Raw genomic sequence first — 16,921 nt, 5'->3', positions numbered from 1 at the left:
ACATGTGTTTCCCACTTTTTCATGCTTGTTTTTACACTCATTGTTGAAGACAGTGATTCGTCATCAGACACAGATGAGAACAAGCTATGGATGGGAGTTTTGACAGTAATGAGGAATTCTGTGAATTTTATGATGAATAAAATATGAGTTCAATAACTTTATGTAATACATTCTTTTTTCAAATTTTGGGCCCCAAAATTAAGGTGTGTCTTATACATGGGAGCATCTTGTACATAGGGAAATATGGTATTTATTTTTGTTTGTTTTCTTGTTTGAGAGGTAGTATGGTAATACTAAATAATAATGAATAGCTGTCTTATATTATTTACTTCATTGTAAGTGGGACTTTGTTCAGTTATTATTATAGGTGCGATAGGCCATCATGGCCTTGTAACAGAGAACCTTAAGCTATTAATTTATGGTGGAACATTGATTCATTTTCATAGATTTATGAATCATGATCTGTGGCACTGCTGCTTTGTTAAGGTCAATTAAAGTAACATGTGAGTCTTGATGTTACTTGCATTGTACCTATATTTTATATGCTCTTAATCTTCCCTCTTCAAACAGAAATGGTCCAGAGGATGAGTCCATGCACATCCTGAGTGTTGATGAGAAGAACAAATTGGGAGCCAAGATCATCAAGGCTGAGATGATGGGAAATATGGTAAGGCTCTTATTGTTCTTCTGGAGAATAGTAATTAAGTATTTAATTTCTGATAAGTAATTTAGAAATGTGGATATAGCACACTATGTGGATAACTACTTTAAAGAAATTATTGAACACTTCTATAAACAGTATTGTCCATCTACTTCTAAATAAATTTCTCTCTGTTATGTTCTGAAATTTAAGATTCTAGGAAACTAAATGCTTTTTAAATTTCTCTTTTACTTTGCTATTTGCATTGTTCTTGCATTTCTAACTTATTGAGCATATTTAAGGGAGTTAATGATATCAGTGGCTTTTAGGCATGCATTGTTAAGGACATGTTTTCCTTTCTTAAATTCCCTTATAGAGGAACCTAAAATATGCCCTCCTAAAAAGGATAGGCATAATAAATTAATTAATTTATTCGAACTTTAAGGCAGTGTGTTTGTGCCTGATAATGCATTAGCTACTTTGTACAGGTTAGCTCATTCAATTTCTTCAATTATGTTTTGACTTAAGATTCAAAATTGAGTAGAAATAGGGATGATTTGGTAAGAGCTGCTTCTATCTATTATTATCACATTTGTGTTATATTGATACATGTTACATAGTACATGGCAGATTAGCAAAGTCAGGTAGTTTTTTATGTCTTGACGGACTGTATTCCCTCATTGTCATATGTATTTACTCATCTCAGATTCAAATATAATTAGTCTTCTGTCTTAGTATACTATCAGTTCAATGCTCTTTAGTAGAATTAAAGGTGGCCAAAAAAGATCCTCCTATTTTTATTCATTTGTATGTCTGAAGAAAGGCATATCTTGTATATGCTGCTCTCCCTCTTTGAATCTGGTCCTTGGTAACACTGACCTTCAACTCAAAACTTTAATCCAGAAATTTCTAAGATAAACCAACAGCAATAAAAATAGCAAGAAAATAAAGTTTTGGTTTTGAAAACACAAAAGAGCATTTAAAATAATGAAACAGAGGTTTCTTTCTTAACCAGGTTTGGAGGTTAACATATTAAAAGCAATATTCTGTGTTTATGGAACCACTGCAGTGGAGAATGCTATTTATTTCCTCGTGATTTATTGCTTTGTATGTCAGTTGTTTTATATAAATACCTGTACACTCCCTACAAAATGTATTCAGAATTTTTATCTAAATTGTTTATGAACAATAAAGAAGTAATATTTGAAGTGTTATGATGTCTCCCTTATTACAAATAACTGAGATTTTTGAGGATTAGAAGTTTATAATATCTAAGAAACTAAAAATGTCATTCTTAAGGTTATATGTTTTCTCCATCCCCCCCCCCGTCTTCCTTAAAATATATATCTTTATAATTGTTTACTTTCAAAATATAAACAAATGCCACAGGCGTTTGAGGAGATTGTAACTGATACAAGTTTAGAAGTAATATACTAGGCTGTGATTTGCTAACTGAATTTAGGTGATAGCTACATGGTGTTTACTATGCTATTTTTCTTTCTGTTGTATAAACTTGAAATAGTACACAATGAAGAATTTAACTATATATTCACTCCAATTTTTCTTGTTTTTCTATTTGAAGGAATTAGCTGAACAACTTAAAGCCCAACTTGAAAAGGCAAATAAGTTCAAAGAAACTGTAACACAGATATCATCCCAAAAATGTATGGTAGAGGTGAGTAATAAAAGTTTGTTTGTAGGTATAATTACCTTGTATAATACTATTTGACAGTGGTAATATTCTAATGTAAAATGTGTCTCTACCAGTAGCAGTGTGTTTGTATATGTGTTTATGCTTGTTTGCTTGTTTTTTTTTTTTTTTAATAATTTTATTTTTTTAATAATTTTATTTTTTTAATGGGGTGACATCAATAAATCAGGATACATATATTCAAAGATAACAAGTCCAGGTTATCTTGTTGTTCAATTATGTTGCATACCCACCACCCAAAGTCAGATTGTCCTCTGTCACCTTCTATCTTGTTTTCTTTGTGCCCCTCCCCACCCCCTATCCCTCTCCCATTCCCCCCTCCCCCCCGTAACCACCACACTCTTATCAATGTCTCTTAGTTTCACTATTATGTCCCACCTACGTATGGAATAATACAGTTCCTGTTTTTTTCTGATTTACTTATTTCGCTTCGTATCATGTTATCAAGATCCCACCATTTTGCTGTAAATGTTCCGATGTCATCGTTTCTTATGGCTGAGTAGTATTCCATAGTGTATATGTGCCACATCTTCTTTATCCAGTCATCTATTGATGGGCTTTTTGGTTGTTTCCATGTCCTGGCCACTGTGAACAATGCTGCAATAAACATGGGGCTGCATGTGTCTTTACGTATCAATGTTTCTGAGTTTTTGGGATATATACCCAGTAGAGGGATTGCTGGGTCATAAGGTAGTTCTATTTTCAGTTTTTTGAGGAACCACCATACTTTCTTCCATAATGGTTGTACTACTTTACATTCCCACCAACAGTGTATGAGGGTTCCTTTTTCTCCACAGCCTCTCCAACATTTGCTATTACCTGACTTGCTAATAACAGCTAATCGAACAGGTGTGAGGTGGTATCTCATTGCCGTTTTGATTTGCATTTCTCTAATAGCTAAAGAAGATGAGCATCTTTTCATATATCTGTTGGCCATTTGTATTTCTTCCTGGGAGAAGTGTCTATTCATATCCTCTTCCCATTTTTTTATTGGATTGTTTGTTTGTTTGTTGTTGAGTTTTATGAGTTCTTTGTATATTTTGGATATTAGGCCCTTATCTGAGCTGTTCTTTGAAAAAATCATTTCCCATTTAGTTGGCTTTCTGTTTATTTTGTTATCAGTTTCTCTTGCTGAGCAAAAACTTCTTAGTCTGATGTAGTCCCATTCATTTATCTTTGCCTTCACTTCTCTTGCCATTGGAGTCAAATTCATAAAATGCTCTTTAAAACCCAGGTCCCTGAGTTGAGTACCTATGTCTTCTTCTATGTACTTAATTGTTTCAGGTCTTATGTTTAGATCTTTGATCCATTTTGAGTTAATTTTTGTACAGGGGGAGAGACTGTAGTCCAGTTTCATTCTTTTGCATGTGGCTTTCCAGTTTTCCCAGCACCATTTATTGAAGAGGCTTTCTTTTCTCCATTGTGTGTTGTTGGCCCCTTTATCAAAAATTATTTGACTATATATATGTGGTTTTATTTCTGGACTTTCTATTCTGTTCCATTGGTCTGAGTGTCTATTTTTCTGCCAATACCATGCTGTTTTGATTGTCGTGGCCCTATAATAGAGTTTGAAGTCAGGTATTGAAATGCCCCCAGCTTCATTCTTTTTCTTTAGGATTGCTTTGGCTATTCGGGGTTTTTTATAGTTCCATATAAATCTGATGATTTTTTGCTCTATTTCTTTAAAAATGTCATTGGAAGTTTGATGGGAATTGCATTAAATTTGTATATTGCTTTGGGTAATATAGCCATCTTGATTATATTTATTCTTCCTAGCCAAGAACAAGGTATATTCTTCCATCTCATTATATCTTTTTCGATTTCCCTTAACAATGGTTTATAGTTTTCATTATATAAGTCCTTTACATTCTTTGTTATGTTTATTCCTAAGTATTTTATTTTTTTTGTTGCAATCGTGAAGGGGATTATTCTTTTGAGTTCCTTCTCAGTTGTTTCATTGTTGGCATATAGAAAGGCTATTGACTTCTGTATGTTAATTTTGTATCCTGCGACCTTACTGTATTGGCTTATTGTTTCTAGTAGTCTTTTTGTGGATTCTTTGGGGTTTTCGATGTATAGGATCATATCATCTGCAAAAAGTGATACCTTTACTTCTTCTTTTCCGATATGGATGCCTTTTATTTCTTTGTCTTGTCTGATTGCTCTGGCTAGAACCTCTAGTACCACATTAAATAAGAGTGGAGAGAGTGGACAACCCTGTCTTGTTCCTGATTTAAGGGGGAAAGCCTTCAGTTTAGTGCCATTTAATATGATGTTAGCTGATGGTTTATCATATATGGCCTTTATCATGTTGAGATATTTTCCTTCTATACCCATTTTGTTGAGAGTCTTAAACATAAAATTGTGTTGTATTTTATCGAAAGCCTTTTCTGCGTCTATTGATAAGATCATGTGGTTTTTGTTCTTTGTTTTGTTGATATGGTGTATTACATTAACCGTTTTACGTATGTTGAACCATCCTTGAGATTCTGGGATGAATCCCACTTGATCATGATGTATTATTTTTTTAATATGTTGTTGTATTCGATTTGCTAGTATTTTGTTTAGTATTTTAGCATCTGTATTCATTAGAGATATTGGTCTGTAGTTTTCTTTTTGTGTGCCATCCTTGCCTGGTTTTGGTATGAGGGTTATGTTGGCCTCATAAAATGTGTTTGGAAGTATTGCTTCTTCTTCAATTTTTTGGAAGACTTTGAGTAGAATAGGAACCAAGTCTTCTTTGAATGTTTGATAAAATTCGCTGGTATAGCCGTCAGGGCCTGGACTTTTATTTTTGGGGAGGTTTTTAATGGTTTTTTCTATTTCTTCTCTACTGATAGGTCTGTTTAGGCTTTCTGCTTCTTCTTGACTCAGTCTAGGAAGGTTGTATTTTTCTAGGAATTTATCCATTTCTTCTAGGTTGTTGAATTTAGTGGCATAAAGTTTTTCATAGTATTCTACAATAATTCTTTGTATATCTATGGTGTCCGTGGTGATTTCTCCTCTTTCATTTTGAATTTTGTTTATATGAGTTCTTTCTCTTTTTTCCTTGGTAAGTCTTGCCAAGGGTTTGTCAATTTTGTTGATCTTTTCAAAGAACCAGCTCCTTGTTCTATTCATTTTTTCTATAGTTTTTCTGTTCTCTAATTCATTTATTTCTGCTCTGATTTTTATTATCTCCTTTATTCGGCTGGTTTTGGGTTGTCCTTGTTCTTCTTTTTCTAGTTCCTTAAGGTGGGAAGTTAAGTGGTTCACTTGGGCTCTCTCTTGTTTGTTCATATATGCCTGAAGTGATATGAACTTCCCTCTTATTACTGCTTTTGCTGCATCCCATAGATTCTGATATGTCGTATTGTCATTTTCATTAGTTTGTATATATCTTTTGATCTCTGCACTTATTTCTTCTTTGACCCATTCATTTTTTAAAAGTATGTTGTTTAGTTTCCACATTTTTGTGGGATTTTTTCCCTCTTTTTTGCAGTTGAATTCTAGTTTCAAGGCTTTATGATCAGAAAATATGCTTGGTACAACTTCAATTTTTCTGAATTTGCTGATGTTGTTTTTGTGGCCCAACATATGGTCAATTCTTGAGAATGATCCATGTACACTGGAGAAAAATGTATACTCAGTCACTTTGGGATGAAATGTCCTGTAGATGTCTATCATATCCAGGTGCTCTAGTGTTTTGTTGAAGGCCACTATGTCTTTGTTGATTCTCTGTTTGGATGACCGATCTAGAGCCGTCAGCGGTGTATTGAGGTCTCCAAGTATGATTGTGTTTTTGTCACTTTTTGTTTTAAGATCAATAAGTAGCTGTCTTATATATTTTGGTGCTCCTTGGTTTAGTGCATATATATTAAGAATTGTTATGTCTTCTTGATTCAGTGCCCCCTTAGCCATTATGAAATGGCCATTTTTGTCTCTGAGTACTTTTCCTGTCTTGTAGTCAGTATTATCCGATATGAGTATTGCTACACCTGCTTTTTTTTGGATGTTATTTGCTTGGAGTATTGTTTTCCAGCCTTTCACTTTGAATTTGTTTTTATCCTTGTTACTTAGATGAGTTTCCTGTAGGCAGCATATAGTTGGATTTTCTTTTTTAATCCATTCTGCTACTCTGTGCCTTTTTATTGGTGAGTTTAATCCGTTTACATTTAGTGTAATTATTGATACTTGTGAGTTCCCTATTGCCATTTTATATCTTGCTTTCTGTTAGTTTTGTGTCTTGTTTGATCCTTCTCTTTTGTTTTTCTATCTTTTGTTTTTATTTGGTTGTATTCCATACATCTTTCCTCTGTTGCTATCTTTTTTATCTCATGTGCTTCTGTGGTGGTTTTTTCAATGGTGGTTACCTTTGAGTAATGAAAAGGGTCCCTACCCTGTTCATTGTAGCGAACTATTTTGTGAGTACTTTTGCACTCCATCGTCCTTTGCTACTGTTAATCTCCATCTTCTCCCCCTCTTTCTTTTTGTTGTTGTCACAGTTTAAATTTGGTTTTATTGTGTTCTTCTTGGAGCTTTTACCTGTGGCTCTGTTTTTTTTTGTTCTTTGTATCTGATTGGAGAACCCCCTTTAGTAATTCCTGGAGTGGGGGTTTTCTGATGATAAATTCCCTCATCTTTTCTGTATCTGTGAATGTTTTTATTTCTCCTTCATATTTGAAGGATAGCTTTGATGGGTATAGTATTTGTGACTGAAAGTTCCTCTCTTTCAGGACTTTAAATATTGGGGTCCACTCTCTAGTGAGGAAGGCGGAGCATTTCTTACTCCCTATTTCCTTCGGGGTTTGGTTATATATTTAGCCAATTTTTCACTCAATCATACCTTTGGCTGTATTGCGAAGCATCTGGAAGCTCCAAGTATAGGTTTTTCTGTTTCTGGTTGAAGATCTTGTTGAGTTTTGGGGGAGATTTATCGGTATCGCTTCCTACCCTGCCATTACTCTGACGTCATCTCTGCTTGTTTTTAAAATTGATTTTCATATGAATTGTCTTACGTTTTTCTAGTGCAGTGGTTCTGAAACTTTTTGAAGTTGAGGTGCATTTAAAATCCTACAAATAATTATAGGCACACTATATACAGATTTCTGAGAAATATGTTATAATTAAGTCAAATATTAAAGAAAAAATATAAAGTTCAAGCATGCTTTTATGGTAATTAAACAAAATAAATACAAAATTAAGTTTATTCTGACATTAAAAAACATTTTTATGTTACATTTTTGAGTTATGCTTTTTAGAATTCATAAAAAAGAGAGGTTAAAAAGTAAAAAAATGACAAGAAAGTTATCTTTTTATATATAGATACATTCTTAATAAGATTTAGTAAATTTGGCAGCTCCCAGCGCGAATGTTTTAAGTTTTTTCATTCTTATGTTTATAAGAAACATGAGCCTGGTGTGTCCTAGCGATTTCTTCAATGTTTGGGCATATATTTGAAAGGCAAACTCTCATTTCCTCTTCAATACATTGAAGAATTCCTCTCTTTTTACTCTTAATGGTGTTGAGGGTAGAAAATCCTAATTCACATAAATAGGATGTTGAAAATTGTAGTAAAATGTTCAAAGCTTTTGTAGATATTGCCACATATTCTTCTTTTATAGAAATCCAAAAGGCTTCAAAAGACAATTCCTTATGTTTAATCATCAATCCACTATCAGTGGATATAACTGCCAGTTCTTCTTCTGCTAATGTTAAAACCAAAATCACTTGAAGCGTTCATGAAGGGGTTTCTGATGCAATTGTATTGTTCAGTGTTAAGTGATGGAAAATGCTATAAATTAAATTCTGCCTGTCAGCCTTCAAGTCCTGTTTTATTTACACTTAACTTTTGCTCACTTCCAGAATCGGATTCTTCAATATCACACTTTTTTTTGAGAAATTTATTCATTTTATTTGGGTGTATTTATCTAAAAATAATATAGTGATGTGTTAATAATAAATATAATAATGATGTATTAACAAAAAGAGTAATATTTCTGTAATGAAATGGTGTAATAGAGTAACTGTATTTATTTTTATATCTGAGCACATGCTGCAAACCAGCACAGCTAGTAATTCCAGGTCCCAAATGGGAACAGTGCGGAATTAAGAAAATATGGGGTCGAGAGGGCCTGTAATTGCTGCTGGCAAGAACAAAGCACGTCCAAAAACCGCATCTTGCTTTATTTTTAGGGCAAAGTGAGGCCATTAGCAAATCTTAACTTTATACCAAATAAAGGATAGAAGAAACTTGCCTCCCATCTTTCCGGGAAACATGGGGGGTAGTGTAAATCAGTGATCCCCACCCCTTTTTGGGCCACGGACTGGTTTAATGTCAGAAAATATTTTCATGGACCAGCCTTTAGGGTGGGATGGATAAATGTATCACGTGACTGAGACAAGTGTCAAGAGTGAGTCTTAGACAGATGGAACAGAGGGAATCTGGTCTTATTTTTTTTGTGTGTGTATTTTTCTGAAGCTGGAAACGGGGAGGCAGTCAGACAGACTCCCGCATGTGCCTGACCGGGATCCACCCGGCATGCCCACCAGGGGGCAATGCTCTGCCCATATGGGGCGTTGCTATGTTGCGACCAGAGCCATTCTAGCGCCTGAGGCAGAGGCCATGGAGCCATCCTCAGTGCCCGGGCCAACTTTGCTCCAATGGAGCCTTGGCTGCGGGAGGGGAAGAGAGAGACAGAGAGGAAGGAGAGGGGTGGAGAAGCAGATAGGTGCTTCTCCTGTGTGCCCTGGCTGGGAATCGAACCTGGGACTCCTGCACGCCAGGCCGACGCTCTACCACTGAGCCAACTGACCAGGGCCTGGTCATTTTTTAAAAATGAAACATTGTTCAGACGTAAATATAAATAAAACAGAAATAATGTAAGTTATTTATTCTTTCTCTGTGGACCGGTACCAAATGGCCCACAGACTGGTACCGGTCCGTGGCCCTGGGGTTGGAGACCACTGGATCCAGCACCATAGCTTAACAGCCTTTTGCAACCTAATCAGGCAAGTGAGATGGGGGGTTGGGCAGACTGTCAGCTTACAGCCAATTCCCCACACCTCTGTCCCCCAAAAATCTAAACTCCAAAAACCAACTTCCTGTTGGTTTTTTGGTCCCCAACAGGCACATATTTCTCTGGAATACCATAGGGCACACCTGGAAATCTTCTAGTGCGCACCAGTGTGCCCTGGCACACACTTTGAGACCATTGCCCTAGTACGTCCTGAAGGAAAAGAGCCTAGGCCAAGGGAACCTGGTTTTTTTGTGGATTCTTTTTCAGTTACTGACACTGTTTGACTTTGTGCAAGTCAGACTGGTTTTTAAGTTCTTCCTCTAAAGTATGAGGGACTTGAGTTTGGTGTTCATTTTATGTAAAACAATTAATTTTGTTTGATGATTCATTCATATGTCTGTTAGTGAACAAAACTCCTGCATGGAATTTCAGTATGGGAAGGGAGAGAGACATAGTGAACAATGAAAATAATAAATTAGCATATTAGAAAGTTATACATCCTTTGGAAAGGTAGTGGGAAATGGCGTGCCAGGTGTGTTGGTCATTGGGGTATACAGACTAATTTATTGAAAAAGTGATATTTATACAAAGACTTAAATAATATGAGGCAATGACTCTATATGTATCTGAGTGAAGAGCATTTTGGGCATTTTTAGAGGTCCAAACATGGGGACATGTCCAATGTGTAGGAAGAACAGCAATGAGATCAGTATTGAGTGGAATGAGTGAGAAAGAGAAGTAGGAGATCTAAGTCCGAGAGGCTATGGGAGACCCATTCATGTTGACTTGAAGGTCATAGGAAATGGTCCTTTATTCTGGGTGAATGAAAGTTCTTAAGGCTTTTGAGTAGATAATATATTTTGACAGGACCAATCTGACTTCTTTGTTGATAATAGGTTGAAGGAGAATAAGGGCAGAAGTTGGAGTCTAGTTAAGCTTTTGCAGTAATATACAAGAAGTGTTGGTGCCTTCGATCAAGTTGGTACCTGAGAAGATTGTTAGAGGTGATTAGGTTTTTGCATGTGCATAAATGTTTTCTGTATATATTGATATTTTGAAAGGAGAGCTGATGGGATTTTTATGATGGTTTAGTTGGGAGTATGAGATCAATAGAGGAGGCACAGTGGACTCCACAGTTTTTATCCTGAGCAGCTGGAAGAGTAGAGTGACCATTATTTGAGATGTGGAAGAAAGGAGGATTAGGTTTTATGGGCAACAATTAGAAATTGTTTTTGATATATGATTTTAGATGTCTTTTAAATGCAGACATCAACACTTATATATCAAATGAGTTAAGTAGGCAGGATATGTCAAATAGGCAGGTGGGGGTACATATAATCAGGAGTTCGGAGAAGCCTGGGCTGGAAATAAAAATTATGTAGTTTTTTGCGTATACTGTAGACCAGTGGTCCCCAACCCCTGGGCCGCGGACCGGTACTGGTCCGTGGGCCATTTGGTACCGGTGCGCAGAGAAAGAATAAACAACTTACATTATTTCCGTTTTATTTATATTTAAGTCTGAATGATGTTTTATTTTTAAAAAATGACCAGATTCCCTCTGTTACATCTGTCTAAGACTCACTCTTGATGCTTGTCTCGGTCACGTGATAACATTTATCCATCCCACCCTAAAGGCCGGTCTGTGAAAATATTTATATTTTCTGACATTAAACCGGTCTGTGGCCCAAAAAAGATTGGGGACCACTGCTGTAGATGGTATTTAAACTACAATACTGTGTTAAGTGAAGTCCCCATGAAGTAAATGTAGATAAAAAAAGTTAAAGGGCTGAGTTGAGTGCTTTATAATGTTGAGAAGTTTATAATGAGGTCTATAATTTTAAAGGATTGTCTCAAAGATTAATATACATAATATCAGTATGAGAAGAGATGAGATTATATGAAGTCAAGTTCCATAGAATTTTCTTCAAGCTAACAATATTAAAGACTTAGAGAATAGTATAGAACAGTGGTCCCAAACCCCTGGGCCGCGGACCGGTACCGGTCTGCAGAGAAAGAATAAATAACTTACATTATTTTTGTTTTATTTATATTTAAGTCTAAATGATGTTTTATTTTTTTTAAATGACCAGATTGCCTCTGTTCCATCCGTCTAAGACTCACTCTTGACACTGTCTCAGTCACATGATACATTTATCTGTCCCACCCTAAAGGCCGGTCTGTGAAAATATTTTCTGACATTAAACCGGTCCGTGGCCCAAAAAAGGTTGGGGACTACTGGTATAGAGAGTATATTTGTGAAATTAGCTGTTTTTACTAAGTTGTACTAGCTAATGTTTTTAAAAAGTAAGTATTTAGGAGTTTTTGTGTAGATTAAGGAATTGAGAATGAGAAACTATAATTAGGATTAAAAAGTAGGTACTAGACCTGGCCAGATAGCTCGGTTGGTTAGAACATCATCCTGTTACGCCAAGGTTGCGGGTTTGATGCCTGGCCAGGGCACATATAGGAACAGATTGTTGTTTCTGTCTGTCTGTCTCTCTCTTTCTCTTTCTCTCTCTCTCTCTCTCTTTCTCTCTCTCTCTCTCTCTCTCTCTCTCTCTCTCTCTCTCTCCCTTCCCCTTTCTCTTAAGTCAATAAAAATTTTAAAAAAATTTAAGGTAGAGACTGAAGGAACAAAGCTAAAACTAGGTGTACTATATAGTCTGTCATTTACTTTTGCCAATTTTACTTTTTCAGGTATCCTTGTGGTCATAATACTTTTGGACTCTGAAACTTTTATGTGGTTTTTTTAGTGCTAACTATAAATATAGTAAATACTAGATCTTCCTGTAGAGTAGCCTCCCACAGTATAGCCCCATTTTTCAACCATATTTCCAGGGCTCTCTTAACCTACATGTCTCTTTAACGTTTACATGTGCTATTAATGATCTATGTCAGACATCACCCTCTTGAGGCTTGTCCATTTTTCAGTTTTTGTCTGCCTCTTTTATGAAGCCTATGTATTCTCAATAGAATTTATCTTTTCAAATATCTTGTCATCACCCTTTAATCTATACTTGTCTCTTTCCTGACACTTGTCACTTCACATGAAAGGGTTCTAAAGCTGTGGCTGGACTTCAGAGTTTTCTTGATAATGAAAGCATTTCAGCTGCAAAAACTGAAGCAGATCTTGTGTTAAATAATATTTGTTTAAGTACTATCAAAGAGGAATTGACAGATTGTATCTCATCCCTTGAGCATGTAACTATGTATTTTAGCTCCTCCAGCTTTTGAACATTATACTTCATAACTCAGTGGCGTAGAATTCAAAGTTGTATTCAGAGTCGAGTACAAAGTAGAATTTTTATTTGTCAGCTTCTTTTGGAAGCTGTATAGTTTTTCAAAGCTCTTAAAGGTTTTTATCTGCAGGATTCCTTGATCAGAAAGAAAATTTATCTTCATTGCAGAGGTAGGATACTTGCACATTTAGTTCAGGCTTTACCATGTGTACACCTAAACCTCGGCAACAATTCTGAACTGTTTTCTCTGCCATTAAAGTCATTTATTTCATCAAGGTGAGGGCCTGATGACTTATCTACCTTTCAAAGTTGTTTTGTTAAGACATGAGAATATAGTTCAGAGTTTATACTACACCACAGAAATGGGCTGCATTTATAGGGAAACCCTGAAATATTTCTGATTGAAATTTTGTCTTTTCAGTGAAAAGAAAATCCCATTCATAAAATAGTTGAACTGGGAGGAATCCTTTTATTTTTTAACTTATTTGTTAGAAATGTTAGGTTATATGAACAAGGTAAATCTCTTAATTCAGTGATCTAAGACTATTGTTCGGCTTTAGTGCACTTGCAAATATTGGTTTGCTTATTTCTTTTCCCCTTTAGGGGGTAAACTATTTAGTATTTAAGGAAAGGGCAGTTTATTTCAGTTTATGTGTGGTGCCTAGGGTAATGCTGGGCACATTGTAAATACCCAAGAAATACTTGTAATATTTGTTGTATGAATGTCTTCAATTTATTTCCTTCTCTATTGTAAATCTTAAAAAATGATCCAGGAACTTCTAAATCCTCTAGTCTGGCCTTCCTACAAGTGTAGCTTTCTTATTGAAAGAATAACCCAATTACACAGTGTGCCTCTCTAACTTGTGCTTGGATGCTGAGTGATTAGATCCATTGATTACCAGTTATACGGGAAGATTACCAGTTATATATCAGGACAAGTCTAATCATAATTCTTTAATGTATCAGGTGGTAATCTGCCCTTCTATAAGGTCTGCTGGTTAACCGTTTGAGTAGTGAGTTTTTTTTCATGCTCACTGACCCCTGGGAGTGAGTTGTTTTTTTTTTTCAAAAAATGATATTAGTTCTAGTTAGAGTTTTATTAACTTAAAACCATGTTTGTTTGTTAATCAATTTATGGAAACAAGAAGAACATACATTTGCCTTTTTTAAAATATTGTCTTACTTATTTTTAAAATAAATCAATCATACTCTGGATGGTCAGGAGGCACGAGGACGTACATCAGGGGTCCCCAAACTTTTTACACAGGGGGCCAGTTCACTGTCCCTCAGACCATTGGAGGGACGGACTATAAAAAAAAACTATGAACAAATCCCTGTGCACACTGCACATATCTTATTTTAAATTAAAAAAACAAAACTGGAACAAATACAATATTTAAAATAAAGAACAAGTAAATTTAAATCAACAAACTGACCAAGGCATATATGAGAAAGCTCATATATGAGAAAGTTCAATGGGAACTATGGGCCTGCTTTTGGCTAATGAGATGGTCAATGTCCGGTTCCATATTTGTCACTGCTAGCCGTAACAAATGATATGACACGCTTCCGGAGCCGTGACATGTGCGTCCCGCATCACCGGAAATAGTACTGTACCTGAGCAACGCAGCGCTTTGTGGCGCATACAGTACTCCAGGAGCACAGGATGCGGATGCATCTTCTGCTCCTCTCATTGAACACCAATGAAAGAGGTGCCCCTTCCCAAAGTGCAGCGGGGGCCGGATAAATGGCCTCAGGGGGCCGCATGTGGCCCGCGGGCCGTAGTTTGGGGACTCCTGACATACATGAACGTTCGTACTACTCAAAGGGTTAATAGTCCGTTTGTGGAATCATATCATGGACACATTTAATCTAAGGGAATTCAGCTCTATACTTTTATTTTTTCTAGTAGTCAGGAGATTCAGTGTACTGTTTGCAGTAAATAATGAAATAGTTCCCACATAATGGTGCAGTGACTTTAAATGTTTAGTTCACATTGCTGGTAAGAAGCAAAATGCATTATTATAAACTCCAGGCAGTTGGTGTGGAGAGGGTTTCAGAGACATTCTCTTGAAAGAAATTGAGGAATTAACTGAAGGCCGTAGAGGGTCATAGAGAAGCAGCAAGTAGTTAAAGAAATAAACTCTCTGTAGCATTTTGTACATAGAATCAGGTACTTGAAATTATTTTCAATAGTTTGATCATAATTTATTGTTACCTTAACATTGTCTTTGATACATATTAAGTTCACTATATTACCATTTCTGTGATTCCTAGATTATGTGTATGCCTAGACTGTTTTTCTTCTTTTTTAAAAAGATGCATTAAAAACTTTTTTTTCCATTGATTTGAGAGAGAGAAAGAGTGAGCGAGAGAGAAGCATCAACTTGTTCCACTTAGTTCTTCCATTTAGTTGTGTACTCATTGATGCTTCTTCCATGTGCCCTGACCGCTGCTAGCTCAGCATGCAGAGACAGTGCTTTATCCACTGAGTGACCCAGCCATGGCTAGACTGTTTTTCTATGTTTCAGCATCATAGTCTCTGAAACCGATACCCATAAAGATAGTAAAACAGAAAAGAATTAATTACAAAATTAAGAAAACTAGGTTGTTGACAATATGCCTTTTATTTTTAAGCAGTGAGATTTGATCTTTATTCACCAAATACTTTTTAGTTCCTTCTTTGTAGAAGTTACTTGCATTCTCAGTTTTCCAAATCAAATATTTTAAATTTAAAATAAACATACTAGCTTGACACTTATGCCACTATTTACTACATTATATTTCCCTAGGCACAGTTTACTTGATTGTATAGCATTTCCTGACAGAGTTAGTACACAAAAATGTTATCTCTTTAGTCATTTAGCTAGTTTCTTCCCTAGCCATGCAAAATTGGTCAGTGGATGTACCTCCTTTGTATACAGTTCAACTTGTTTTATACCATCCTGAAAGTATGCCTCATATCTGTCACCTACAATTAGAAATAATATTATCTCATATATTAGTAGAGGGCTTATTTCTTTAAGTAGACTATAACTGAAGAGCAGACATTTTAAGCTAAATGAAAGCAAAACAATTTCATAGATGATATAGAAATACAAACACATGTTATAGGAACATATATAATCTTATACCTGTTCACTTTTGTCGTATGTCACTTCAAACTCATCATGAGATAATGTCAGTTTCACCTGTGAAATCTTAAATGTGTGGTTTGCTTTTCTTATCTCCTACACTGAGAGGACCCTCGTCCTCCTCCTCCTCCTCTTCTTCTTCTTCCTCCTTCTTCTTCTTCCTTCCTCCTTCTTTCTCCTCCTTCCTTCTCCTCCCTCCTCCTCCTCCCTCCTCCGTCCTCCTCCTCCTTCTTTCTTCTTATCATTATCATCGTCATCGTCATCATCTGGACCTTTGAAGGAGCTGCTTTCCTTCCTGCCTCAGTGCGTTCACAGAAAGTCTTTTTTTTTTGTTGAGATTATTTTCTTCTTTCCCACTTTTTTCTTAGCTACTGCATATTCATTCTTTAGATCTTAACTCAGACATCATGTTTATCTTTGGAAAAACATTCTTTCTGGAAATAGAACGTATAAAGAAGATTAATTATACAAATACATAATTACAGCTTTGATGATACTTCAAAGGAAAAGTATAGAAATATGGGGGTAGTGAAGAGGACCCAGTGCAATTTGGGCATCCAAAGAATGTTTGAGGCTATAGTCATTATTATTGAATCTTATCACCAGTTTTGTAACATTGCCAAAGGAAAAGCCATTCTCTTTATGACTACTATCGGTAGGCTTTATTGGAAAAGCTATTCTCTTTATGTCTACTATCGGTAGGTTTTATTTCTCTGCCACAGAAATAACCTTTAACCTGGCTGCTAAGTATTACCCTTGATGTGAGTGATGACCCATAGGCATCAGTCATTGACTAGAAAACACACTCATATGACTGTAGTCCATATTTAATAGTTAATGCATTCTGGAACGGTTTTTTTTTTGTTTGTTTTGTTTTGTTTTGTGAAGAATATTCTCTCAACTATAATGAGGTAGAGAAACTTGCAATTATTTTGGATAGTTGTGATTTTATATTTATTAGATTGAATTTTGAGGTGAGGAATTATTTTATGGACTGTCTCAAATTTTGAAACAGGACTCTCCAACAGATATTGGAGCCATAAATAGCTGGTTTCCTTAGAGAAGGAAGAATGAATGCTTAGTGGCAGCCTGTCTTCACCAGTTCACCTGAATTCCCCTAAGTGCGCATTAGTTTTTTTCTTACTAAGTCTACTCTCATCTGCCTTTCACTATTTTTGTCTGTTGTGTATTTGAATTTA

At 35.7% G+C, this 16,921-nt stretch overlaps 1 protein-coding gene across 1 annotated transcript in view; it reads left to right on the top strand.

Moving 5' to 3' along the window:
* CWF19L2 (CWF19 like cell cycle control factor 2) overlaps positions 1-16,921 on the top strand; it is a 117,791-nt gene that overhangs the window by 46,683 nt on the left and 54,187 nt on the right. The window contains exons 9-10 of the mRNA XM_066371591.1: positions 571-667; positions 2,223-2,315. Coding sequence (XP_066227688.1) covers positions 571-667; positions 2,223-2,315 — 190 coding nt within the window. The remainder of the gene's footprint in view (positions 1-570; positions 668-2,222; positions 2,316-16,921) is intronic.

Source organism: Saccopteryx leptura, chromosome 1 (assembly GCF_036850995.1).
Source record: "Saccopteryx leptura isolate mSacLep1 chromosome 1, mSacLep1_pri_phased_curated, whole genome shotgun sequence".
In the NCBI taxonomy this organism is placed as follows: Eukaryota; Metazoa; Chordata; class Mammalia; order Chiroptera; family Emballonuridae; genus Saccopteryx; species Saccopteryx leptura.
This window is presented reverse-complemented; position numbering and strand designations above follow the sequence as displayed.